This window comes from Macaca nemestrina, chromosome 4, assembly GCF_043159975.1.
Source record: "Macaca nemestrina isolate mMacNem1 chromosome 4, mMacNem.hap1, whole genome shotgun sequence".
Classification (NCBI taxonomy): Eukaryota; Metazoa; Chordata; class Mammalia; order Primates; family Cercopithecidae; genus Macaca; species Macaca nemestrina.
In genome coordinates, this window is record NC_092128.1 from 114,558,653 (window position 1) to 114,583,581 (window position 24,929).

The window sequence follows — 24,929 nt, forward strand, 5'->3', positions numbered from 1 at the left end:
CACATACACATACCATATACATTCTACCCTCAGTTTATTCAAAACAACACTAATACAGGCAGTTTTGGTGTGGAAAGGACTAACCTTATCAGACAATTACACCAGCAGTGGGAAAGGATAATATTTTTAAAGCAAAATCTTGAATTGCATACTAAGTGAACAACTGCCAAATATTATTTACTTGTGAATTCACGTAGGAATCAATAAGATGTGACAGCCCAAGGAGCTGGGCAGTGCTCATCTTGTGGCTCATTCCTGGGCCTGGTTCAGAGAAGAATTCAAAGAGCCAGTGCATGTGTAGACTGTTAGGAATGCCCAGATGAATTTGCTTAATATAGGCAAAATTGGCTTCTTCCACAGAGAAGGGAAAAATCAATTGTGCTTCCACTGGACAACACTTACTTGCATGTTTATAGAGAAGAACCATTGCCTTGCTATTAGTTATAATTTACAGAGTTGTGGCAGGGTGCGGTGGCTCACGCCTGTAATCCCGGCACTTTGGGAGGCATAGGCGGGTGGATCAACAGAGGTCAGGAGTTCGAGACCAGCCTGGCTAACATGGTGAAACCGTGTCTCTATTAAAAATACAAAAATTAGCCTGGCATGGTGTGCACATCTGTAATACTAGCTACTCAGGAGGCTGAGGCATGAGAATCACTTGAACCTGGGAGGTGAAGTTTGCAGTGAGCTGAGATCATGCCACTGCAGCCTGGGTGACAGAGACAGACTCTATCCAAAAAAAGAAAAAAAAGAAATAATAATAATTTACAGAGTTTTGAAACAGCTCAAAGACAACGAAAGGTTCAGATACCCCATCAAATCAGATAACCAGACACCTATGATCTTTTTGGTTTGTTTCAGTCTTTCACAACTTACACCTGTAGAGCTTGGATTATAACATGATCCCTTACTTTATGAAATCAGCTTGTTGAACAAGCAAACTCATGTGGTAGAATCCTAATGGTACTTGATTTTGTTCACCCAGTGTCCCAGCATGCTCAGTGGAGTGGGCTGGTGGCCTGCTATTGGGGTGGAAACTCAGGCAGTTCGTGACTTTTGTAATCTCTCTAAGCAACAGAAAATACTGCCTACCTGCTGGGCTGTTGGGCAGAGTTTGCTGAGTGTCCAGCAAGCAGCCTCTTCTCTACATAGCCCCAAGTAGCTGGGCAGTGCCCACTTTGTGGCTCATTCCTGGGCTTGGTGGAGGTGGTGTAAATCCCACCCTCTCCTCTTCTAGATGGCTGGCCTTGGCGAGATGCTCACACTCTCTGGGCCTCAGTGTCCTCATCTGTGAACTAGGCATGATCATAGTTCACACTTCACTTGGCAGCATGGGAGTGAATCAAGGTGAGCTGGCAAGGGGCCAGCTCCCAGGAGGTAGATGGTGGCCATGATCATGGTGATGTGTGCACTGGGACCTTGGGATCCCCCTTGGCTGGTCCCCAGCCCATCTGTCACAGAAAAGACACCACAGCAATTCCAATTTGGCAACAGAGTTTATTGAGGTACCCTCTTGTGGGCCTGGCCCTGCCCCTCATTCCTCTTTCTCGTCTCCATGGGTGATGATGTAGCACAGTGACTTGTAGTCGATGTTCCCCGCCAGGTCCATGGGTGTCAGGGCGAACATCTGCTCCACCTGCAGGGGGCACTGGTGAGAGGTAGCCCTCTAGCTCCTGGCCCAGCTGGGCAGAGACCTCACCTGAGTCCTGTGGCCCTTCTGCCTGCCCCCTGCATCTGTGCTTTGTGCCTTAGCTTTTCAACCCTAGACCCCAGACTCTGGGTTAATGTTTTTCTGTTGGCTGACTCTGGGCAGAGTGAGGAGTCGGTGCAAATGGGGGCCAAGGGGCAAAGGGCGCCCCTCCAGCCACAGGCACAGGCCCACCCCAAGTATACGAAACCTCTCCCTATCTGCTTTTCCCCGGGTCTGTGTACAGTCTCCCTGCCTGGTGCAACATGCTGTCTTTTCTGACTCCACATCTTTACCCTCTAGGTCTCAAAAGAGATGGCACCTCCTCCAGAAAGGCCCCTGGCTCTCCCTTCCAGCAACTGCCTCACTGGTACTGGGCTCTGGGTCATGGGTGAGGCCCAGAGAAGGTGCTGGGGATGGGTATTGAAGGGGCTGGGCAGCCTCACCTCAGCTGGAGAGAACTTGTCTGCCTGGGTCAGGAGAAGCTGCTTAAACCTGCGGGGAGTGAGGAGGGTCTGAGCAGGAGACTGTGGGGGAGTGGCTGCGCAGGGAAGATGGGTACAGAGGCTCTCATGGCGTAGGGAAGGGTTGGCCGCACCCCAAAGAGTAGTATAAGGCCCCGAAGTACAGGCAGCCCCCCTCACAAGGGGCCTCACCCCCCTCTCTGCTTCCACCACTGTGCCCCTCATCTGGCTGGGCCCACACTTACTCTTCCTTGTTCACCACCCCTTTGCCACTGGGGTCAAACATGCGGAAGGCACTCAGGATGGCTTCCTCGGGGTCTGTCCCTGGGAGGCCAAGGCAGCCAGGTGAGCATCCATGTCTCCAGCATCCCAGGTCCCGCCTAGCAGGAACTGGGCTGCATGAGGAGCCCCCCGCATCCCAGAAGAGGTGGGGGTATTCCCTAATATAAAGTGTTTCTTGAGGATCAGTGGGGCTGGGAATGGTCATCCTCCTGAGGCGGGCAGCCTGGCTGGGAGATTGGAATTTGGGGTGGGGGCTGAAGGCACGTTTCCTGGCCCCAAGTCAGCACTGGGGTGACCAGTGCACATGGGATTCTGGGGCACAGGAGGTGCTTAGAATGGGCCATGGCTAGGAAGAGTCCAGGTGGGTCCAGATACAGTTAGGGTTCCGGTGGGGTTCAGGCAGGGTTCAGGTGGGGTTCAGGCAGGGTGCAGGCTCCCTGCCTGGCCAAGGGTGCCCAGCTCTGTCCCAGGCTCACCATTGAGCTTCTCCCCAAAGAGCGTGAGGAAGACGGTGAAGTTGATGGGACCCTTGCCCTCCTGCAGCATGGCGTCCAGCTCCTCCTCTGGGACACTCACCTTCCCTGGTGGGGGTGGGGCATGAGGTACACACCAGGACCCTGGGTGTCCCCCAGAAGGGCCTAGGCCACCCTCCCTCTATCCTGGCCGCAGGGGCTGGAGGGGCAGAGGCAGCTGTGGGTCGGGGAGGTGAAGTGGAAGGAAGGCGTGACAAGGGGGGAAGGGCAGTGTGAGGAGATGGGGAGAAGGGGAAGCAGGGGAGCGGGGTGCTGTCCCCCCAGCTACTCCCACCCACCCAGCAGCTCAGAGCAGGGGCCCCAGTCTGCAGGGTGGGGCTGGGTGGGAGGTGGGTGCACGCACCCAGCTGGGAGTAGGTCTCCCTCAGGTCTGCCTTGCAGATGATGCCATCACGATTCTGGTCGATACAGCTGAAGGCCTGTGGGATGGGGGCCTTCAGTTGGGAGCAGCTCCCAGCTCTAGGGAAGGCGGGAGGAAGGGGAGAGGCCTGGGTAGTGTAAGGGGCAAGGTCAGGATAGAAGGGGGGTGTGTATGTGGGGTGGGGTTGGGCAGGCCGGGATGGGGTCTGAGGCTGCTGGGAGTGGGCACTCACTTCCTTGAACTCCTGGATCTGGGCTTGTTCAAACATGGAAAAGACGTTGGAAGAACCACGTTGGGCCTGCTTGGTGGCCGCCACTTTGCCTCGGGTCCCCGCCTTCCTGCTGGCCTGCAATACCGTGAGTAGGGAGGGGTCCTCTCCCCACCTCCTCAAAGTCTCCCCATCCCACCCACCATGCACCGTCCCAGAGCATTCCCAGGAGAGCCAGGGCCAGGATCCTCTTCCTCTCCCTGGGGACCACCCTCGACCAAACACAAGCACAGAAAACTCTGCTCCCCCAGCCCAAAGGCCAGCACCAGGGAGACTGCTAGCCTTTCCTCCCCAGCAGGCACTCACCATTCTCTCTGCAGAGGTGTGGCTGCTGTCGTGGTGGCAGGGCCCAGCCTCCTTTATGTCTCAGGCTTATCACCTGAAGGTCCAAATAAGGAGAGGAACAGAGGACAGGACCAAACTTGGCAGCCCCCGCCTGGGCTGGGGGAGGATGAAGGCCCTAACAGATTCCAGCCACATTCCTGATGACCTTCATGTCCTCAACGTGTAACATCCTGCTGTCTATCCATCCTGGCAGGGCCAGGCACAATGTCTGCCCAGAGCACAGCAGGCTCAAAGCTCTCACCACCCTAGGTCCTGATGAAGGGATCCAGTTACTCCCATATCTGACTACCCCTCCTTGCCAGTCCAGCCAGAACCCTGAGCAGTGCAAGAGGACAGCTGGGGAGGGTCAGTCCAGGGACCCCCCCAGGCTTGGGAAGGCAGTGGGTAGTTCTGAGAATGGTCTGTGGCCTGAGACCCCCCTGGGCTGCCCAGAGGTTTTGGTGACCCTAGGCTCTGACCTTTTGCCCCTCTGACGAAGGGGCAGAAGGCATCCCCGAGCTAGCTGTGACCCCAGGCAGAACACTTTGCTTGGCTTTGGGGTAATTCTGGAGGGTGAGGGAGCTCCATCAGCTGCCCTCCCATGCAGTCTGCCTTGTCCCTAGTCTGCCCTGCTGTTTGGAACCTTGCCTTCCTCAAGCCCCATCTCAACCACACTACTTCAAAAAGCTCTCCCTAACATCCTCAGCGGGGAGCTTCTGGGGCACGTTTCCCATTTGCCTGGTGGCTGATGTGTTTGTATTCCTGGCTTCTGTGCCTCTCCTGAACACCCAGCCTGGTTGACATCTGGATTCCCTGAAGGCCTGGTGCACAGTGAGCCGATGGGCAGGCTTGCGTGATGCTGTTCCAGAGAAGCAGACTTGCCAGCTTCTGGGGCCGAGGGCACAGCAGAGGGGCTGGGGAAACAGGGGACATCCTGGAGACAGCAGGAGTGGGTCACCCCAGGCTGGGCTCACTGGCTGCTGCCCCTCCACTGGAGCCAGGCCCATGTCTGTCAGTAGCTGACTGGTAGAGTGCAGGAGCTCTCATGTGTCACACCCAATACTCTTTTTATATAACAAGAGTTTTCTTTTAAATTCCTTAAATTCCTTTTTTTTTTTGAGACGGAGTCTCACTCTCATACAGGCTGGAGTGCAGTGGCGCATTCTCAGCTCACTGCAACCTCCACCTCCCAGGTTCAAGCGATTCTCGTTCCTCAACCTCCCAAGCAGCTGGGATTACAGGCATGCACCACCACACCCAGCTAATTTATATATATATATATAAAAAATTATTTTTTTTAGTAGAGACAGGGTTTTATCATGTTGGCCAGGCCAGTCTCGAACTCCTGATCTTAGGCGATCTGCCTGCTTCAGCTTCCTAAAGTGCTGGGATTACAGGTGTGAGCCACTGAGCTCTGTCACCCAGGCTGAAGTGCAGAGGCATGAGTAGAGCTCACTTCAGACAACCCCTGGGCTCAAGTGCTTCTTCCTGCCTCAACCTCTGGAATAGTTGGGACTACAGGTGCACACCACCCTGCCCAGTGTTTTTTTTTTCTTTCTTTTTAAAATTCATCATTCATTCATTCATTTTTGAGACAGAGTCTTGTTCTGTTGCCCAGGCTGGAGTGCAGTGGTGCGATCTCTGCTCACTGCAACCTCCGCCTCCCAGGTTCAAGCAATTCTCTTGCCTCAGCCTCCCGAGTAGCTGGGATTACAGGCGCCTGCCATCATGCCCGGCTACTTTTTGTATTTTTAGTAGAGACGGGGTTTCACCATGTTGGCCAGGCTGATCTCAAACTCCTGAACTTGTGATCTACCTGCTTTGGCCTCCCAAAGTGCTGGGATTACAGGCGTGAGCCACCGTGCCCAGCAGCCCCCCACTTTTTTTTTAAGAGATGGGGTCTTGCTATGTTGCCCCAGGCTGGTCTCAAATTCCTGGCCTCAAGCAATCCTCCACCTCAGCCTCTCAAAGTACTGAGATTATAGGCGTGAGCCATCACACTGTCCCATAACAAGTGTTTTATGACACTCCCTTTGTTATCTAGAAAAGAAATTCATTTTATCTATTTCAATTCAGCCATTTCAATTCAGACATATAACCTACCTACATATAGAATTTTAAGAATTAATACAATGCCCTGAACTGTAATATAAAGGAGAAATAGGAAGCAATTGATATTAAAATGTTTTCCACTTTGTGAATGCTTGAACATAACAGTAATGATAACAAAGTAATCAGATGCTTGCACTAACTTATAAGGACTAATTTAGACTCAAGAGAACTAAGAAGATCCAAAGCAATTCCACATGAGAAGTAGCAGATAGCAAGAAATCTGAAGGGGGACATGACTTTTCAAAATCACAACTTTGGGTTAAGATCTGAAGGAAACAAAACAGTTGTTCCTGATTAGCTGGGTGGTGTCTCTCATCGAAAAATGAACATGCATGAAAATCGCACAAATATGTATTTATGTCACTGTGTTTATGCTACAGAAAGATGGCATTAGGCCTATGTTTGGCTAACTCTAAACAGGCATTCCACCAATAGGAGCATCTGGTGGGATCTTAGAAATCCAACGTGTATCTGGGCCTCCACTCACTGGCAAACCTAAGTGGCTCTGACTGGACAGGACGGTGCTGAGACTGACATGCAGCAGGACCAGCTTCATTCCCCCACTTCCCCAGAGCAGCACCTGGCCTGGCACTCTCTCTGCACACATTCCATGGGCAGGCAAGCAGGGGCACCGGCCAGGCAGTGTATTGTCCACTACTCTGCCATCCCCCATGATACCCCATTCCTGTTCCTACAGCCTGGCCTGTCACTCCTCACACTCCCCGGGGCACGGCTGGCTGGAAGGAGCTGTCTGGAGGGCATGGCCGAGATACTGAAGTATCTTCATGCATGTGACGCTGACTCTTTATAGATTGTCCCCACAGTCCTTATGCACAGAAGTCAAAGAACAGTGGACAGGCCATGTTTAAAACTTTTAACATTTTTAATTAAAAAACTCACACAGTCTCAGGTTGGGCATGGAGAGGGTGGCATGTCGTATGATGGGGTGGTCCCTTGGGGTGTGCTGAATGCTGCTTGGGGTTTCTTCCTGAGCCAGTGCTGTGGGAGTTGAAAATGCAGGGCTGGCCCTTCTCCCCTTTGTGGGCCCCTTGGGGCAGGGGCTTGGGGGCTCTGTCTCTTGCACCTGCTGTGAGGGTCCATCCCAGAATCACAAGTCACTCAGGGATGGGGGTACAGGAGAGAAAAGGTCTCTGGGGGTATTTGCAGCTTGGGACACCTCCTCCATGGAGCCCTCTCCCATTGCTCCCTGGGCCTCTTGAGCCTCAAGCAAGAAAATGGCCAGGACTGGGTGATGAGCAGGCCCTGGCTGCCCTTTTGGCCCAGGTGTAGGTCTGGTCAAGCTGTTGGAGCTGCCTCCCCACACAAGATGAGTTCCCAGGGAAGAGAGGCCACAGCAGGATCCAGAGGGCGCCCCCTTCCCAGAGCCTGGGCCCAGGCGAGGCCAACAGCTCTGACAGTGTGGAAATGCAACAAAGTCCTGAGTGAGCAACTCCCTTCTAGGAAGTTGATTCCAGTGAGAAAGGTGTGGGCTTCCAGAGTCTCTGTCCCTGCTCCTGCCGCACCCCAGTTAGGGCCCTAGGGCTGTCCCACCGAATGACTGAGGGAAGAGGCCCGCTGGGTTCCCCAGCGGGATGGCAGGCAGCCCAGGTCCTGACAAGGCCAGGTCTCCTGCCCCGCCAGGCTGCGAGCACGTGTGGGGAGCACTTCCCCGTGGAGCCTAGGTGCTGTGGGGCTGTGGCATCCTCCCTGTGCTGGCGGTCACTGCTCTCACTGGCCCAGCATGCAGGCCTTCTTACAGGCCACCGCCGAGACCAGGGCCGCGCCCCGGCCACTGCCCTCCTCCGACTCGATGAAGGTGATCTCGCAGCTGGGCGTCAGCCTGCGCACGCTAGCGTGGAACCGCTCCTTGAAGCTGGGCAGAAGAGAAGCAGGGCTGCCGTCCCTCCTCCCAGCCCATCCTCCACATTCATTACCGGGCATCCTGCACGAAGTCGACCCTTCCCCCAAATCTAGGCCAAGGGGGACGAGAAGAGGATTACAAAATCTTGGAGCTTGGGAGCCACAAGGAACCATGGAGCACTCGCTTTTTGGGCCCCACTTTACCAGGGAGAGGGCGCGGCGGGCTCACCTGGGGTGCAGCTTGTACACGGAGCCATCCACGCCCACAGTGATGCGCATTACGTCCTCGCTGCGGCTCTCGCGCATGCGGTTGATGACGCCCGCCAGCCCCGCCGAGCACATGTGTGCAGCGCGCGTAGATACGCTCTCGCAGGCGCGGCGCACGATGTCGCAGTCAGTGGCCGAGGGTCGTAGCCCCAGCGTGCTCAGGATGTTGTAGATCTGCTTGCGGTCGCCCGTGTCGCTGCGGGGCGGGAGGAGGTAGGGCGGTCGCTGAGGGTGGCTCCGACAATCCATCCCCCTCCAGCGGCGGCCTTTCCTTCTCCAGGGAGGGGCCCCTGCCAGCCGTCCACCCAGCGGCGGCCTCTTTCCTGGCTGAGCCGGGGCCCCTCTCTGGAGAAATGGGGCGATCCTGCTCACCTCAACCAGTCAAAGCGTTTCCGCTAGGGACCAGCAGTAACCTGGTTAGTACTGCTCCCTCTAACTAAGCCCAGGGTCTCCGCCAGGGAAGTGAGGCCACAGCAGGATCCAGAGAGCACCGCCACGGCGGGCAGGGAGCACCGAGGGGACTCACGGATGGCGACACTGCCCGGACGCGGGGTCGCCCCATCCCTGCTCCTGGCATCCCCGTCCGGACCCCACCTCCTACCCCGGACCCGTCCCTGTCCCGCCCTCGCCTCCAGCGCCCCGCCTCGGGCCCCGCCCACTCCCGCCCCGCCCCCTGTGCCCCGCCCCAGGCCCCGCCCACGCCCGGAATCCGGCCCCAGGCCCTAGTTTCCTGTCCCTGCGCCACGGGCCTGGGACTCAGTCTCTCCCTGAGACCAAGTCTGCAGTGCCCGGACTGGACGTCCCCAGCCCCTGCCCTTTGCACCTGCCCTTCTCCGCACACCTCTCCACCTGCGACACGAAGCGTGTCTCGAAGGCTCCGCGTGTGCGCAGCTGCTCGGAGGCCTCCCCGTGGAAGAGCAGGTTTTCGTCCACGAGCCTGAGCAGCACGAGCCGCACCAGCTCGCCCATGTACTTGCCACCTATGAGCTTCTCATACCTGGACACAGGGCAGCTCCATTACATCAGCAGGCACGAGGGAGGGCCCCTCGTGCAGGTGGAAGCCGGGAACCGGCGCCACTTTTCCCCATTGAGGTCACGAGGCGGCCACGTGGGGCACTGTGATCCCCACTCCCCCATCCGGTTCCCGTCTTTCCCTCGTTAATGAACCAGAGTTTAGAAACGTCAGGGATTAGGAACGTGCACATCCAACTCAATCACGGGAGCAAGTTTGGCCTGCCCCTGGGCCCACTTCAGTGAAGGGACAGACAGATAGTTCAAAGACCCCATCCAGTCCCTCCGAAACCTTCCTTGCAGGAGGCCCTGCGCCGAGCACGGGACCTAGAGCTTCAGTCCTTTAGCTGCATCCGGAGCTGCTGTTCATCGGCCATTTATGGTTGGGGAAACTAAGGTTTGGAGGGTTAGTGCCCAGTCGGAGGCACGCACCATGTTGCTGGCACTTTCTTGCTTAATCTATGACCTTCCGTATTTAATTTAAATAAATGGAATACTACTGACCTATAATAATAGAGGCCTGCGAGCGGCAGAGAGGACGCTAATAAAATAATTAGCATAGGCCTGGCGCAGTAGGTGGTTAACAAGTGATAGCCATGGTTAATGATGAACTCTCTCTGGGTTGGTTTCCAAGCTGTGACTGCCAACCCGCAGCATTCCACAAAAGACTAATATTCTTTCTGTGAATGTGGCCAAATACATACTTTGGGGAATGTTGGGTTAAACCCAGAAACCTTACTGGGGGTGTCTCAGAGCCTCCTCTACATGCACAATCACCTGTCAGAAGGAGAGAGGACTGGGCTTATCAAATCACAACTGGGACTAACCCTTCATCTCTCACAGGTGCAGGTCATGACTGAGCAGAAGGGATGGAGCTTACGAAAGGATTGTCAGTTTGCTTTTCCCCAGAGTTGTTTAAAAACAAGCCCATTATCGGCAGTGGCCCGGCTCCCATCTGCCGCTGCACCAGAGCGGCCCAGGGCCTGGGCTGTGGGGGAGGGGGAGCATCCTTACAGCTGCTGACCGGGGTTTGCAGAGCTCTCGTCCACCAGGCGGTCATACTCCAGCAGGAACTCGTCCAGCTCGCCCGAGTCCCCGAAGGCGCCCCATTCGGTGTTGACGCACATGCGGCCCTCGTCCCCCTCCACCAGCTCCACATTCTGCATCTCCTCCATGTAGCAGGCGTTGCAGCCCGTGCCTGGGGTGGAGGTCGGGGGGACTGTTAGCAAGAGCTGCACTGCCCTGGAGTATGGCCTGGTTCCTGCCCACAGGAGCCCCACCTCTCCCGCTCCCCCATGCCTGTCTCTGCTTTGCCTGGAAGAATGGAAAGGCGGGTCTCCCTGGGGCTGGAAGACCTGGGTTGCTTCAGTGGCTAGGGACAGCTTTCTGGACTGTCCTCTTTCCTAACAGGCAACAATAACACCTTCCCTGCCTGTTACCTAGGTGGTTGGGAGGATTGAGATTAACAGTGTGTATCAAAGAAATGGTTGTGGTACATTATCATTTTATTTTGTCTATGCACCACCCTTGTTTTCTGGCACTGCCCATGCACATGTTTGAGCTTCTCTGTCATGAGCCATGTTTGCATGGCAGCCCAAAGTAAGGCATGGTGTGGGCCCTTGGGAGCAGTTCAGAGGCTCCTGTAGACAAGACCGGATGTGGAATTTTGTAATTTGCTGGCTCCTGTGCAGAGTGACAACATGGAGTCTTTTGTTCACAAGTTATTAATAGTTTCACACTGGTGACAGCAGAGCCTCAAGCTAGCATGACTGTGGGCTGCACACCCCTAAAGCTGTCAGGGACAGCAACTCAAATGTTGGTCAGTCGAGCTGCCACATAGGAATCAGGGCTCATTGATGCCTAGCCTTCCAGTTTTTATTTATTTATTTATTTATTTATTTATTTATTTATTTATTTATTTGGAGCCGGAGTCTCACTCACTCCATCGCCCAGGCTGGAGTGCAGTGGCGTGATCTTGGCTCACTGCAACCTCTGCCTCCAGGGTTCAAGCAATTCTCCTGCCTCAGTCTCCTGAGTACCTGGGATCACAGGCATGTGCCATCACACCCAGCTAATTTTGGTCTTCAACTCCTGACCTCAAGTGACCCGCCTACTTCAGCCTCCCAAAGTGTTGGGATTACCGGCGTGAGCCACCTTGCCTGGCCGCCTTCTAGTTTTTTATGAACAAACAGAAATCCAGACTTTGATGTGAATTCTCCTAATTTTCAGATCTTGGTAATTGTTATAAGCATGTTTTTAAACACTGAGCAGAGTCAAGAGTGTACATGGGGCAGATGTGAGCCGTGGGTCACTCCTTGCCACCTCTGCCCCAGGAGGGGTTATGCCTGGGCCGAGTAGCTGCAGCTTGGCTTGGTGGGAATTCATATGGAAGTGTCTTGGGGAGCCCCAGGCAGCTCCGGAGCAGAGGGTGGAAAGGGCTAGGGGGATCACAGCAGGGATGGCTGGGGCTCACATTTAGATGCTGGATTTAAAGACAATGTTCCTTCTGAAAGGTGAGAATGGAAGAGAATTATAGAACCACACGCCCATGTGCACAGCAGATACCTGATCTGATTGGATTGCTCCTCAGTGAAAGCTCGTTATAATGACCTCTGGAACTTCTGAGAAAGGTCTGAGTTGGTGTGGAAGACCCCTCTGCTGGGAGGGGCCGGCTGCTGCTCCCTTTCCTGGTACCTGCCTTCACTTTGGGTGGGGGCAGGGGCAGGGGCAGGCCGGTGGAAAGACCATTCGGGTAGGAATGGCACCACTTTTGCTTATCCTCTTCCACTTGGACAAATCTGTCCAGTTGGTCAATTTACCAAATAAAGTGTTTTAATTATAATCCTGATGGGCGAGGTGGATGTGCAGCTGGCATACATGTGGCATCACGGCGTTGAAATGCTTCCTACTGTACACAGTGCTTCCATTTTGATACCCCAAGACCACCCAGGCTCCAGCGCCAGGCTCGGCTCTGACGTCACCGGTTGTTAAGTACTTTGGTCCTCACCCCACAGGGCCCTGTAAAGCCTGTTGTATCCAGGGCGACTCCGCAGTCTGGAAGGGGCAGGGGTGCAAGGAGTCCTTACCCACAATCATGCCGACCTCGCACTGATGGTCTTCGTAGTAGCAGGAGATCATCGTGGCCACCGTGTCATTCACCATTGCCACCACATCCATTTCGAAGTCCTGCCAAGAAGCACAGAGGCTGCAATGCTGGGAGCCAAGGAGAAAGGCAGGCAGTGCTGGGGTGGGTGGCCCAGGGCAGCCCCCCTGGCAGTCACAGGTGCCCCCTCACCCCTCTCCGTTTGATGGCATCTCGCAGAAGCCCCACGACATTGTTCCCTTCTGCTCCTGAGGCCTTGAAGCCCTTGGTCCAGTTGAGAAGGATGCCCTGTGGGGAGAGGGAGGCCTCATGGCTGCTTGACATATGTTAGAGGCAGGGTGCTAGGGCCTGTCACTACCTCCTGCCTAGGGCCACAAGCGTATGCACCCTACTTTACAGCTGAGGAAACAGGCTCAGAGCAGCCCCATAGCTTTGAGAGGTGTTGGGAATGATTCTCCTTGAATATCTCATATTTCTGAGTCCCAGCCAATTTAAGAATGTTGTACTGCACAGCTCTGAGACGTCATCCCAGAGTCAAGGCAGGGCCTGCAGGAAGCAGCTCGGTGTAAAATCAGGATTTCCTTCCTGCAAGGCACCCCACTGCATGCACAGGTGCCACCTGTCCCTCTCTGTGTCTCTGTAGGGACTGGGGCTTGGAAAACCACATGAGATGTTGCTCTGGCTGCTGCTTCTGCTGTGAGTGAGGAACTGGCTTTCTCCCTGACCCAAAGGTCTCATGTTTTATGTGCGTGCATAGATGACTCTGTGTGTGTGTGCATGCACAGATGTAACTGGCAGGCCACCTTGCTAGCTTGCAGGGAGGGTAGAATCTCAGTTCCTTCACATTTCTGACTCAGCTAGAGGCATTGTGACATGACCGTGGCCTGCAGGTGACCCGGAGCCTGGCTGCCTGAGTTGGAGCCCCACTCCACTACCAGCTGCTCTTTCCACTGTAGTGGGGTGATCACAGCTGGTGCCTCACAGGGTGCAGAGCCAGAATTAGCTAATGTGATGCTTCTTTTCCACAGCATTAGAGGTGGCAGGTGACATGGCCACAATTTCAATCCAGATCTCCCTTCTGAGCACAGGGTATGGGGGCTGCATTTGAAGGCAGAGTTCCTCTGGGGCGCCTATGCCTCCCCTCATCTGCCTTCTGTCCCTCCACCTGGCCCACCTTATCGATGTCTTCATGCCTCACAGGAAAGGAGAAGGTGAAGCCCAGGGGCAGCTTCTTGTGCTTCATCTGATGCTTGTCCAGGAAGTCGGAGATGCACTCGGAGATGTAGTCGAAGAGCTGGAAGATGCACGCCACGGTGACCATCTGGCATGGGGGGGTGCGCCGGCCTGCAGCCCTCCCCAGGGCCTCATGCCAAGCTATTCCTCAGGGAACACTGCACCTCCTGGCCACTGAATGCCAGGCCTGTCCGCAGTTTCCCTCTCCTCTTCCACTGCTGCTCGTTGGGCTCAGGCCCTAAGCCTCCCCCATGCCAAAGACCTGCTGACAGTGGCCCCTGGGACAGGGCAACACAGGGCAGGCTGGTCCCCAGCCCAGCTGTGCTCTGTCAGCCTAGCCCTCCCAGCTGAACCTTGTAAAGTCCAGTCTCAGGCCTGGCCGGCTGTTCCTGAGGCTCCAGATGGAGGCGCATCCTTGATTTCTGTCTGCAGCACCTGGAGTCTCCTTTCCTACTTCCAGGTGTCCTGACCACCCATCCTTGCTGAAGGCCAGCCCTGACTCCCCTCACACGGGCCTCTCCACGGAATTGGGTACTGCTGAATGCTCTGCTGACTGACCAGGCTCCTCACTGGCTGCTGGGGCCAGGGAAGTCCCCACATCATCCCCACTGCCTTGATTCACGCCCAGCCCATAGACAGGCTAGCAAGCCGCAGGGGTGTGAGGACGGGCAACCACGGGCAGCCTCCTGCCTCGGAGCCCTGCCTCTCCAGGAGCTGGCCTTGGCCACGTGCTTGGCTGCAGCTGGGGCTCTGGCCTTGCCCAGCTCCCCCTAGGCCTCATTCTGCTTCTGGGTCCCCTGCACCCCAGTCCTCCCCATGGTCAGGGGTCCTTGCTGCCTGGGTAGACATTGTGATTGCTGTCACCCCACTTTCTGTGCATGCTGGTGGAGGGCGAGGGGTGGCCCTTGGAGAGGTGGGGAGTGCACTGGCTGCCGGGTCACATTTCTGTTCTTACACATTGGCTTTTCCTCTGGTAAACTGGACAAAGTGTGACTGGCTGGGGCTCCTCTTGCCACTAACCCCTCCTCAGCCCGTTCCCCTCTCAATGCTGGTCAGATGGTGACTGTGGGACTTGGGGACATGTTGGCCAGTCCTGTTCACCCAGGCCTCCAGCTGCCTCTGAGGCTGGGTGGTCCTCCAGCCCCCGCTCTCCCCACCCCTGGTGGATGGGTGGGACCTCCTGTCAGGACTAGCTGGGCCCTGAGATCCTGCGTGGCCTTGGCCCCCTGCCCTGGCCCCTGTGCTGCTCACCATCTCAGCAGTGCCGGTCATGGCGTCCTCGGGGATGGAGTACATCTGGTGTTTGGTCTTCACGCTCCACTGCCCCTCCTCACCTTCTCCCACCTTCACCAGCATCACCCTGAAGTTGGTGCCACCCAGGTCCAGGGAGAGGAAGTCCCCGACTTCTACAGGCACAGAGAGAAGTATGTCAGCCTCAGGGGCACCCACGGGCTGGCCTTGGGCTGGGTGGGCCCCGGGTGACTAGCCCGGATATTACAGAGAGGAGGAGGGAAGGCACAAAGGGACCAAGGGAGCTGGACAAGGGGCCACCAGACACCTGGGGACACCAGCGTCAACTGTGGAGGGGTCAAAGGTCAGCTGGGGAAAAGTCAATGGGAGACTCCTGCCTTAGACAGAGTCACCAAGAGCCCAGGGACCAACTGAGGACCTAGTGCAATGGCCAGTGCAGAGCTGGGCTGGGCGTTCCCTAAGTGCCCATGGGGAGCAGTGAGGTTTTTTTTTTTTTTTTTGAGACGGAGTCTCGCTCTGTCGCCCAGGCTGGAGGGCAGTGGCGTGATCTTGGCTCACTGCAAGCTCCGCCTCCCAGGTTCACGTCATTCTCCTGCCTCAGCCTCCCGAGTAGCTGGGACTACAGGTGCCTGCCACCATACCTGGCTAATTTTTTTCCGTATTTTTAGTAGAGATGGGATTTCACCGTGTTAGCCAGGATGGTCTCGATCTCCTGACCTTGTGATCTGCCCCCCTCGGCCTCCCAAAGTGCTGGGATTACAGGCATGAGCCACTGTGCCCAGCTTTTTTTTTTTGAGATGGAGTCTCAGTCACCCAGGCTGGAGTGCAGTGGCATGATTTTGGCTCACTGCAACCTTGGCCTCCCGGGTTCAAGCAATTCTCATGCTTCAGCCTCCTGAGTAGCTGGGACTACAGGCATGCACCACCATGCCTGTATAATTTTTGTATGTTTAGTAGAGACAGGATTTCACCATGTTGGGCAGGCTGGTCTCAAACTCCTGACCTTGTGATCCGCCTGCCTCAGCCTCCAAAGTATTGAAATTACAGGGGTGAGCCACTGCACTTGGCCAGGAGTGAGATTTAAAAAGTCAGTTTTCCTGAGATTTGCCAGCTCCAGGGTGAGTCCGAGTGCCCCAGGGCCGGACCAGAGGAGCCAAGGGTGAGAACTGGCCTCACAATTTGGGGACTTCATTGCTCCCCAGGAGATTCTGTCTCGGACTGGCTGTGAGTCTGGGAGTGCCTGGGGTTCTTTTCCCAGCTAGTGCTGAGCCCACAGCTGCTTCTGGATGAGGAGCCGGTTCCCATGTGGTACCTGAGCCTTCTGGGGTGGAGCGCACGTAGGTGGGCAGCATCTTCACACTGGCCTCTTCATGGGTCTCCAACCTCAGGCCACGGTCCATCTCCTTCTGCATCCGTCTCATCACCTTCTTCAGGTCCTCCTCCTGCAGCTGGAACTCCGCCAGGATCTGCTCTACCTGCACAAGGAGGGGGATGGGAGCAGCAGGGCTGGGGACTCAGGGTGGGGCTGTCACCAGGCACCCACACGCCGAGGGCCTCACGGGCCATCTCCCCCACATGCTGCTGGCCTCCTTCTGTCCTCTGACCCCGGGTTCAGGATGACCCATCATCTCAAACTTTACTACAGGTAAAACCAGCTGGCAAGTCAGAAGAGCAGAGTCTGGGACCAGCCACTCAACAAATGCAGCCCGGGGCGTGTTGGAGGGGTGAGCAGCAGAGGGCAGAGTGGCTTCTGTCCATGACGATATCCCTGTGGCACAGCGTCCTGTAGCACCCTGCTTCGTCCCTCAGGTCAGAGCCAGGGAAAGGAGGGACTAACAGGGAGAGCTGGCGAGGTGGGGTTTGAGCCGCCTGTCTGGAGGGCGCCAGGCAGCTGGCATTGCTATCAGAGAGACCCAGTCCTCCTACTTCTGGGATTTACACCAGAAAATAAATGGGCCAGTCTGCACAGATGTGCTAAGGGCCAGCCAGGAGTGAGCGTGAGTGTCTAGAAGGAGGTGTCTGCTGACTGAAGCCATCTGTGGCATGGGCACACTGGGCCACAGAAGGAAGAGAGTCCCTATGCACTGACGTGAGAGACGCCTGGGCACACGAAGCTCAGATCCGATACTACCACTCCCGTGAGCATGGACGGCCCATGGTGTGGCTGCTCGCTCTCCACACGGCAGTGTGAGGACAGGCTCTGAATGCAGATGTGACTCTGCCTCTGCATACCCAGCAAGCTGGTGTGTGGACAGCTATGTGTCTGTCCCCTGGGCACCCTAGTGCTATTCATGGAGAAAAGGCCATGTTAATGTGCTGGTTATCTCTGGGCAGTGGTGAGAAAAATAATCATAAGGATATTTTCATCTTGAATCAAAAAGAAAAAGGAAGGATGCTCTGATAAAACTGTGGACCCATTCCACAAAAACTCACACACTTTTGCCCACAGTCTTACGCATAAGCTCAGGGGGTTGGAGATGATCTGAATCCCAGACAGGAGGCAACATGGCGATTTTCCTCTTCTTCCTCAGTTTTTAGAACTCAGATTTTGTTGGTGTGGGGAGCACATTGCGCCATGATTAGTCTAAGGTAGGCACAGCAATACTATACTCCTCTTACTGATGATTGGTCTAGAGTTGGGCATGTCACCCAGTTCTGGCCAATGACAAGTGAATAAAAGCCTGATTTTAGCAGGGGGAGGAGCTTCAGTGTCCCCCTAAATTTGTAGACACAGCTGTGTAAGGATGTGATAACCAGCGCTGTGATAGCTACCCTGCAACGATGAAGAAACAAGGCCAGAGGTTAAAGCTGTTAGCATACTGCGAACGTAGGGAGGAGAGAGTAATGCCAGATTCACCCTCCATGTGCGGCTTATGGGAGCAGACAGAAACCACCTATGCTACCGTGAGTCAGGTGTTTGGCTTCCTGCAGCCCAAAGCATTCCCAATAGATACAGATCTTTAGTTCAGAACCATGTCTCCTAATGAGACCCCACATGTGAATTTTAAACTCAGGCAAGGTCAGAAAGGGATGGGGCTGGTAAAGTCTGTGACAAAAGACACAGAATCAAACACCCATGTTGGCTGAGCAGGCACTGTTCCGAGGCTCTGAGCATGGGTGGGAGTGCACGCCCTCCCCGACCTCCAACCCTCCAATCCAACTGCCCCTGCGGAGCACACCCCTGGAGATGTCCTCAGGGCTCTGTGGAGCAATCCAGGCTGTCCTCAATGTCCCACAGCTACAACCTTTGCCTCCTCTGTCTTTCTTTCCTACACCCACCAATGTAGAGAATGCCAGGAACTAACTGTGAAGGCATCTGCCATTTGCTGAATTCCTCCATATGCCAGGCCTTGCATTAGGTGCCTCACATAGCAGCCTCACACACTATGCCGGGTCACCACAGCACTGGGGAGGAGGTGCCAGCAGCACCCATCTTGCAGATGAAGAAAGGCTTACAGAAGTCATTTATGCAGGAACAGACAGCCAGTACACTGTGGTGAGGCCAGCACCCAAATCCACGCACACAGTGGCTACTGGCAGGAAGTCCTGGGGAGCCTGCCTGGCATCTCCCGCCAGACAAGATTGGTCAGAGGGACCCAATTATAAGATACCTGCAGGCTCTCAACAAAAATGATGCTGCTCTTGCAAAGGTCCAGCCCTCACACCTGCCTGGTACCACCCTTGTGCCTCTCTCCAAGTGGCCCATCCTGGTGGCCACAGACCTGGACTCTGGTCCTTTGGCCCCAGGTTCTTCATGGGAGGAGCCAACATTTCAGTCTGAGGTCTTGGCAGAGGACAATGACATGGAGCCTGTGCCCAGGCGGCTGATCAGAGTGTGGCTGTATTGTCAGACAGTTAGGGCCCTTGAGTGATCCTCCCTTGCAGGGCTGTGGGGAGAACTGGCCCAGCCCTTGGAGAACTGGGAGAGCGAGGTACAAGGTGGCTGCTGTTTCTCTTATCACATGTTGGGAGGCTGGGCCCCGTAGGGTGTCGAGGAGGCCCAAGTCTTCCCCCTCTGTATCAAGGCCTGTGTGTGGCCCTGCCACTGACTGGGTGAAGTCCTGGCTCTACTGCCTTCTAGGCCAGAAAGTTCTCCCCCAGGAATCCCGGCATTGTGTGATGTCAAACTGATACCATCTGTTCAGAGGGCAATTTAGAGTTTCTCTAAGTTGAACTCTGATCTGACAGTTTCTCTCCTAAGAATCTGTTCTGCAGCAAAAGGGCTGCAGGCATTTCTAAGATACACAGGGGTGTGCCCCCTTGCGGCAACAGTGAGGACCCCCATATTCACCGTCAGGGACTTTAAATCAACTCCAGGATGCTTACTGCAGGGCCTCCTGTGGCCTTTCCCGTGAAGGAGACACATAGGCATAAGTGAAGACGTGAGATGGGACCTGAGGTAGGACCTGATTCCATTTCTGTAAATAAAGTGGCATCTGGCCTGCGAATCTGATTTGTCCTGTATAATATTCTCAAAAGCTTAAATTTGCTGCCACCACTTAAAATCTATTTAAAATAGAGACACTTTTACACAAAAATCTGGATTTCTGTAAAAGTAGGTCTGCATTCTCTGTGGGGCTGCAGGGAAGCGGGGGACATGTGGTGGGGGAGCTTGTCTCCCCACAGTGGCAGAACCGGCCAGGGTCTCCTGGCCCAGGGCTCTCATCTGGGCCCTGCCCTAGCCAGATGCTGCAGGGTCCCTGCATTGTCCACACCACAGGGCCTATAAGGACCCCTCACACACTTCCCAGTGGGCATGGGTTGGAGGATAGATGCTGTCAGGTTCTGAGGCTGTAGTCACCAGTAGACCTGGGGGTTCACCTCTTATGTGGGGAGCATCCTCCAAAGGTGAGCCTTGTTCTTGGTGGGAGCAAGCCCCTTCCTTAGGGTGCACCTGGGCCTGCAGAAGTCCCCCTCCTGGCACTTGGTAAGCATGCAATCCCAGAGGAGGAAGCCCTGACCCAGCTTGGTCTCACAAGCCTGGGGGTCACGTTGTAGGGCAGAGGTCTGCCTCACAGACACCCAGGACAAGCCCAGTGGCAGGGACTGAGGCTGATGCACACTTCCTGTGTGCCAGGCCTGCTCTGGGCACGCTTCCCTATTATTGGTACAGCCACTCTGGGACATGGGTACTTTTATTATCTCCATTTTTTATAAGTGAGGAAACTGGACACAGAGGTACAAACCCTTCCCCAGGCCCACAGAACCACGGGCCATGGAGGGGTTTGAACCCAGGCACTGGCTCCAAACTTTCCTCTCACCCAGCCAGGCTGCATCCTGCCTGACCTCAGGCCCAGCACCGAGCTGTTACTTGTGCCCAGACCCCAGCTACAAGTGTCTCTCTGGCTAGCCTCTTGCTGGGTGTCTATGCAAGCTTACAGGGCTTTCCCAAGCAGCCTAGGAAATGTGCTGATACCTGGGGAGCCCTGAGAAGCTGCTTGGCCCCCCAGGTGTAGCCTGGGGCACAGATAGAGCCTGTCTGTGAGGCCAGAAGAGCACAGACAGAGCCTGTCCTTCCCCCTGGCAGCCTCTGGGAGGTAGCCCCAGCCAGCTTGCAGAGGTTTCTCTTACTGACCTCACCCGAGACGTCACAGGACACATAATCGGGGCTCACAGTCAAAAGTACAACTTTTCTCGCCTGAGGACGCCCCACACTCCCTGCAGGGCATCTGACCCTCATCTCTTCAGCAAATGCCCACTGAATGCCAGGTGCGGCGCGGGGCACAGAAGCAGAGTTGACAGCAGGACCAACTCCTCTGAAGGGTGGGGATTTGCAGGAAAGAATCTCAGTCAAACTGGGGACAGGTTGGGGGGTGAAGGAATGGGGACAGATGAAGCAGGGACAGGTCAGGCAGCTCCTGTCAGAAGATGGGGGCAGGGGACCTGCACTGAGGCTGGAGCAGAGATGGGGAGGGAGGGAGTGAGGCTGAGCTGTGAGCAGCAGGAGGTGAGAAGCCTGGAGGCACCGGGCTGCAGAACGGGGGCATCTTGGAGCAGGGTGGAAGCAGGGCGTCGGGCTGTCCTAACAACCCCTGCGCAGGGATGGTGGGTGCAGGCTTAGTGAGAGGGGTAAAAGTCTAGACTTACTCTGAAGGGAGGTGGGAGGGGCTGAGGAGAGGAACAGAAGGGCCTGAGAAGAAGAGGTTCCACCTGACCTGGGAGTTGGGTTGTGGGATCAGGATCCTGGTCTGGGCATGTTAACACATCTGCCAGCCAAGGGGCAATTTGTTCCAAGTAGCAGTTGGCCATGTGAGGCCAGAGTTCAGAGGAGAGTCTGGCTGGAGAGGTAGATGTGGAGCCTGGACACGGTCACCAGGGTGTACAGGTTGGATAGCAGTGGGAGAGGCAGAGCTGGTCAGGCAGGGCTGCCAGGGGCAGGATGCTGTCCCTTTTATGCAGCGAGCAGTGCATTGTGGCCCCACATCCAGAACGCAGTACAAAAGGCAGGATGCCTTCTAGGGCCGCCTTTGGCAGATGTGGACTGAGGAACTGTCTATTCCAGCACTAGGAGGGGCCAACTGGAGGAGCTGTGTGTCCCTGAGGACATGGCCAAGGGCCAGGGAAGTCCCTGGGCAAGCGCTGCAGGCCTGGGGGCTCCAGAGCCCATCCCAGTGCCACATGCCCAGCTGTAGCCTGGTCCCCTCCATTCCCGGGCCCTCAGGTGGCTAAGTCCACAGAAGTGAGCGACCTCGGGCTGGTGTCCACATTCTCCTGAGGGACCGAATCCCTGATCCACCAACCCCTGGAAATGCCATGCAGAGCCCCCAGACAGCCAGACAGCCCTGGGCAGCCAGCCACCTCCCCCCATAAAAGCCTCAGGCCAAGCCCCAGACACCAGTGTCCTGGGTCACTGTTAGCTCCAGGAGCAAGTGCCCTAGAACCCTTCGAGAGGCTGGACAGTGGGCAGCCACAGTGAGGAGGGGTGGTGGGCGGGGGGCGGGGGGCAGTGGCGGGCACAGCTGCCTTAGCCAGGACCCCTGAGGCTCGTGTGCCTCCTTCCAAGGTGCCCAGAGCCTGCTTGCTTTCCCTGCCCCCAGCCTTGGTTTTGGTAATCTGCAAAACCAAGGGCCCTGCCCTGGGCGCTGTTCTCCCAATGCAAAGTCGCTAACTTTGGTGTGACCCTTACCAGAGTCAAGGCTGTCTGGGCCTGGCTCCTTGTGGCATCCATCGCCATCTCTCCGAGGGACTAAGAGGTAGATGCTTTGGGAAGCAGAGATGCTCCTGCCTGCCGAGGCCTAGCACATGCTGTAGCCTTGGAGCATAAGGCCCCCGCTGTGGCAGCAATGGCTGCCTGGATGGAGAGCTGCCTGAGGCTGGCAGCCCAGGGCTTCTGCACTGAAAGGGCTCAGCCCGGCAGCTGCTGAAATACTCTGCCCCCTGCCATGGGGTCAGAGGCAGGGCCAGAAAGGGAGGGGAGGCCCATGTGGGCTAAGAGTTGACAGGGCCATGGGGAGAGAGCCATGGGGCAGCTGGCCACACTCTGTGAACATGGGGTTGGGATTGCTGCCCAGCAGGAGGAGGTGTGCAGAGCCAGCCTACCCACCTGCTATTCCTCAGCCTTGTGCGGGCAGAAAGTCACCAGGCTGCCTTGGGGACAGAACACTTATTGAAATGCCCTCGGACAGGGAGGGGGTCCTAAGGGGGCCTGGCCCTCGCCGGTTCAGGTCTGGACTTGCTCTTGGAGGCAAGGGGATCCCCAGTGGATTTTCATCTGCAGAGAGGTTCGATGTGCATTTCATACAATCCAGGGGTCTGTATGGCACTTGGGGAAGGGGTGGTGGAGGAAGGCGGCCAATTGACCAAAAACAAACAAAAAACCGGGGCTATCATTCTTAATTTTGTGACTGCAAAGTCCAGGCCTCAGGCTTGCTTTGGGTGCCTCCGTGGGCATAGACCATGACTCCCGGGCTCTGGCCCAGACCCCTCCTTGGGCTCACCTGGGAGTGACATCCACATGCCATGTACTTGCTGGCACCTGCCAAAGCCTGCTAAAATTAGCTGGAGCTGGCAAGTGGGCCAGAGTGATCACTCCCAAGAAAGCCCTTGATACAATTGATCCCTTTCCCAAAATAGAGCAGAGGTGGCCTCATCAGACCTCATGTGACAGGCCACTGACCCCCACAGCCCCCAGCTCTGAGCTACTGTTTGCTCATGGGGGCAGGGCTCACATCCAGGTTTGGAGTGGCACTGGGGCCTTCTGGTTCAGCCAGGCCAAGAAGCAGCTACCCAGCGAGACTTGCCCTTCTCCTGGGCCAAGCACACAGCACAGGGGAGGAGAATCTAAATTCAGTTCTCAAGAAAGGCTGAGGATGTGTACAAAGGCTGAATCTGAGGCAAGGGGGCCCCCTTTCTGGGTTGGCTGAACTGCAAGTGCCGTCTCTAGCCTGTGTTTAGAGCCACAGGCATCACCTAGAGTTCCTTTCTGGGGGCCACCTGCTGATGATACTCATTGGCATCTGTGAGGCCAGAAAGGCACTCAACACCCCTACTTCCCCACACTGTCTAATTCTCCAGGACCAGATTCTCATGACTCATGCCAACCCTCCTGGGCACCCACCCTTGTCCTGTCTCAATGCCCCCTCTTCAGGATAAGGGGTGACACCAACAGATCTGCACTGCATTAAAGTTGAGGGTCAGTGTAGCAGGAACAGTACCTGCTGCTTTCCAGGAATTTTGGAAGGGCAAGCCTGTCCAGAACCTGTCCAGAGAAGAGGGGCCAAGAAGGGGAGGGCCTCAGAGATGATGATTCATGGAGGATGTCCAGAACGTGCTTAGAGTCTTCAGTAGCTCAAGGGCTATCCTAAGGAGGATGGATGAACATTGTTTCTGCTTAGAACTTTCTGAAAAGACAGAACTGTGCAGCTGTGCAGTAGATAGTGAACTCCCCATTTAATGGGGAGAGAAAGAGAAGAGCAGAGTCAGAAGGGACCCTGCTCTATGTCCCTGTGGTATCCCCATTTCTTAGTTGCTCAGGCTTCAGATTGACAGGCATGACTTGATTTTCTTTTTCATTCATCACAAGAAAATAATATGACAAGTTTGGTGATGGATATTCAAAATGATTAATTCTAGTATCAAAAAATGAGACACAACCCACATATCCAACTACAGAAGGTTGGTTAAATAAATTATGCTACACTTATATGTGGTCATTAAAAATGTTAAGATTCATCTGCTCCTATTGGCCTGGAAAGATGTTCATGACATACTGTTGAAAGGGAATGTGTAACCACCCTTGAAGCTGGCCTTCAATTAGCCCTGCTTCTGGTGTTCACCCCATGGTATAGTCCCTTCCCATGCAGAATAGGTCTAGCCTGCATTATATTAATATGATAACGCAGAAATGGTGGAGTATGACTTCAGAGCCTAAGCCAGAAAAGACACTGTGGCTTCGGCCTTGTCCTCTCCTGGACTGTTCCTTCTGGGGGAAGCCAACTGCTATGCTATGAGGATGCCTACAAGAACTCTGGGAAGATCCACTGAGAAGAAGTGGGGCCTCTTGCCAATAGGCAGCTCCAACTTGCCAGCCATGTGAGTGAACCACTTTGGAAGCAGCGCCTCCAGTCCCAGTCAAGCCTTCAGATGATGCAGCCCCAGCTAACACCTTGACTGCAGCCTCAGGAGAGACACCAAGCCAGACCACCCAGCTAGGCTGCTTCTGAATTCCTGACCTACAGAAACTGTGTGAGATAACAAAGGTTTGTTGTTTCAAGCTACTATGGTTTTTTTTTTTAAACATTTTATGAAATAAAATTTTGTTATTACAGGACAAATAAGTTTAGAAACCATTTTCTGTCTTTTAGCATATGGTCCAGATATAGGACAGTGTCATATCACATTCTTGTCATCATAATACATGGAAAGGTGAAGCCACTAAGTTTTGAGGCAGTTTGTTATACTGCAATAGATGACTAACACAGGGGAAACATAGGAAACATAGTATGATCCATTTTTGTCATAATATGATACAGATGATATATGTATTGGGAGGAAATATACCAAAATGGTAACAGTAATTATCTTGCTGATGGTGGTATGAGTGATTTTAATTTATTCTCCTTTTTGCTTATCTGTATTTCCTACATTTTCTGCAGTAAATATGTATTAATGGAGTAATATTTAACAATGAAGTTAAAAAAAGAAAGGTTGAGCCTTATCTGCCATTTTGCACAG

At 55.0% G+C, this 24,929-nt stretch overlaps 2 protein-coding genes across 10 annotated transcripts in view; both read right to left on the reverse strand.

Moving 5' to 3' along the window:
- Positions 1-1,477: 1,477 nt before the first annotated feature.
- Positions 1,478-3,974, reverse strand: LOC105494212 (myosin light chain 7). The gene is made up of 7 exons (XM_011762461.3): positions 3,902-3,974; positions 3,560-3,673; positions 3,310-3,385; positions 2,910-3,014; positions 2,397-2,475; positions 2,134-2,182; positions 1,478-1,636 (listed from the first exon to the last, which is right to left on the reverse strand). Exons 1-7 carry the CDS (start codon positions 3,902-3,904, stop codon positions 1,535-1,537), a joined length of 528 nt encoding a protein of 175 aa, XP_011760763.1. The 5' UTR covers positions 3,905-3,974; the 3' UTR covers positions 1,478-1,534.
- Positions 3,901-24,929, reverse strand: part of LOC105494211 (glucokinase) — a 59,466-nt gene continuing 38,437 nt past the window's right edge. For 4 of the 9 annotated variants that reach the window (XM_071095130.1, XM_071095127.1, XM_011762455.3 and 1 more), the window contains 9 exons: positions 16,069-16,231; positions 14,757-14,911; positions 13,447-13,566; positions 12,465-12,560; positions 12,256-12,355; positions 10,184-10,367; positions 9,000-9,155; positions 8,121-8,354; positions 7,014-7,904 (listed from right to left, as the gene is read on the reverse strand). In XM_071095130.1, the coding sequence (XP_070951231.1) occupies positions 7,760-7,904; positions 8,121-8,354; positions 9,000-9,155; positions 10,184-10,367; positions 12,256-12,355; positions 12,465-12,560; positions 13,447-13,566; positions 14,757-14,911; positions 16,069-16,177 (1,299 nt within the window). In that variant the 5' untranslated portion in view covers positions 16,178-16,231 and the 3' untranslated portion in view covers positions 7,014-7,759. The other 5 variants (XR_011622344.1, XM_011762454.3, XM_071095131.1 and 2 more) reach the window with 5 other exon arrangements.

Excerpts from the sequence above, each read along its gene's own strand:
- LOC105494212 (XM_011762461.3), bottom strand. Across the intron at positions 3,386-3,559 it reads AGATCCAGGAGTTCAAGGAA|GCCTTCAGCTGTATCGACCA; the intron begins GTGAGTGCCCAC and ends CCCATCCCACAG. Across the intron at positions 3,015-3,309 it reads GGAGACCTACTCCCAGCTGG|GGAAGGTGAGTGTCCCAGAG; the intron begins GTGCGTGCACCC and ends CACCCCCACCAG.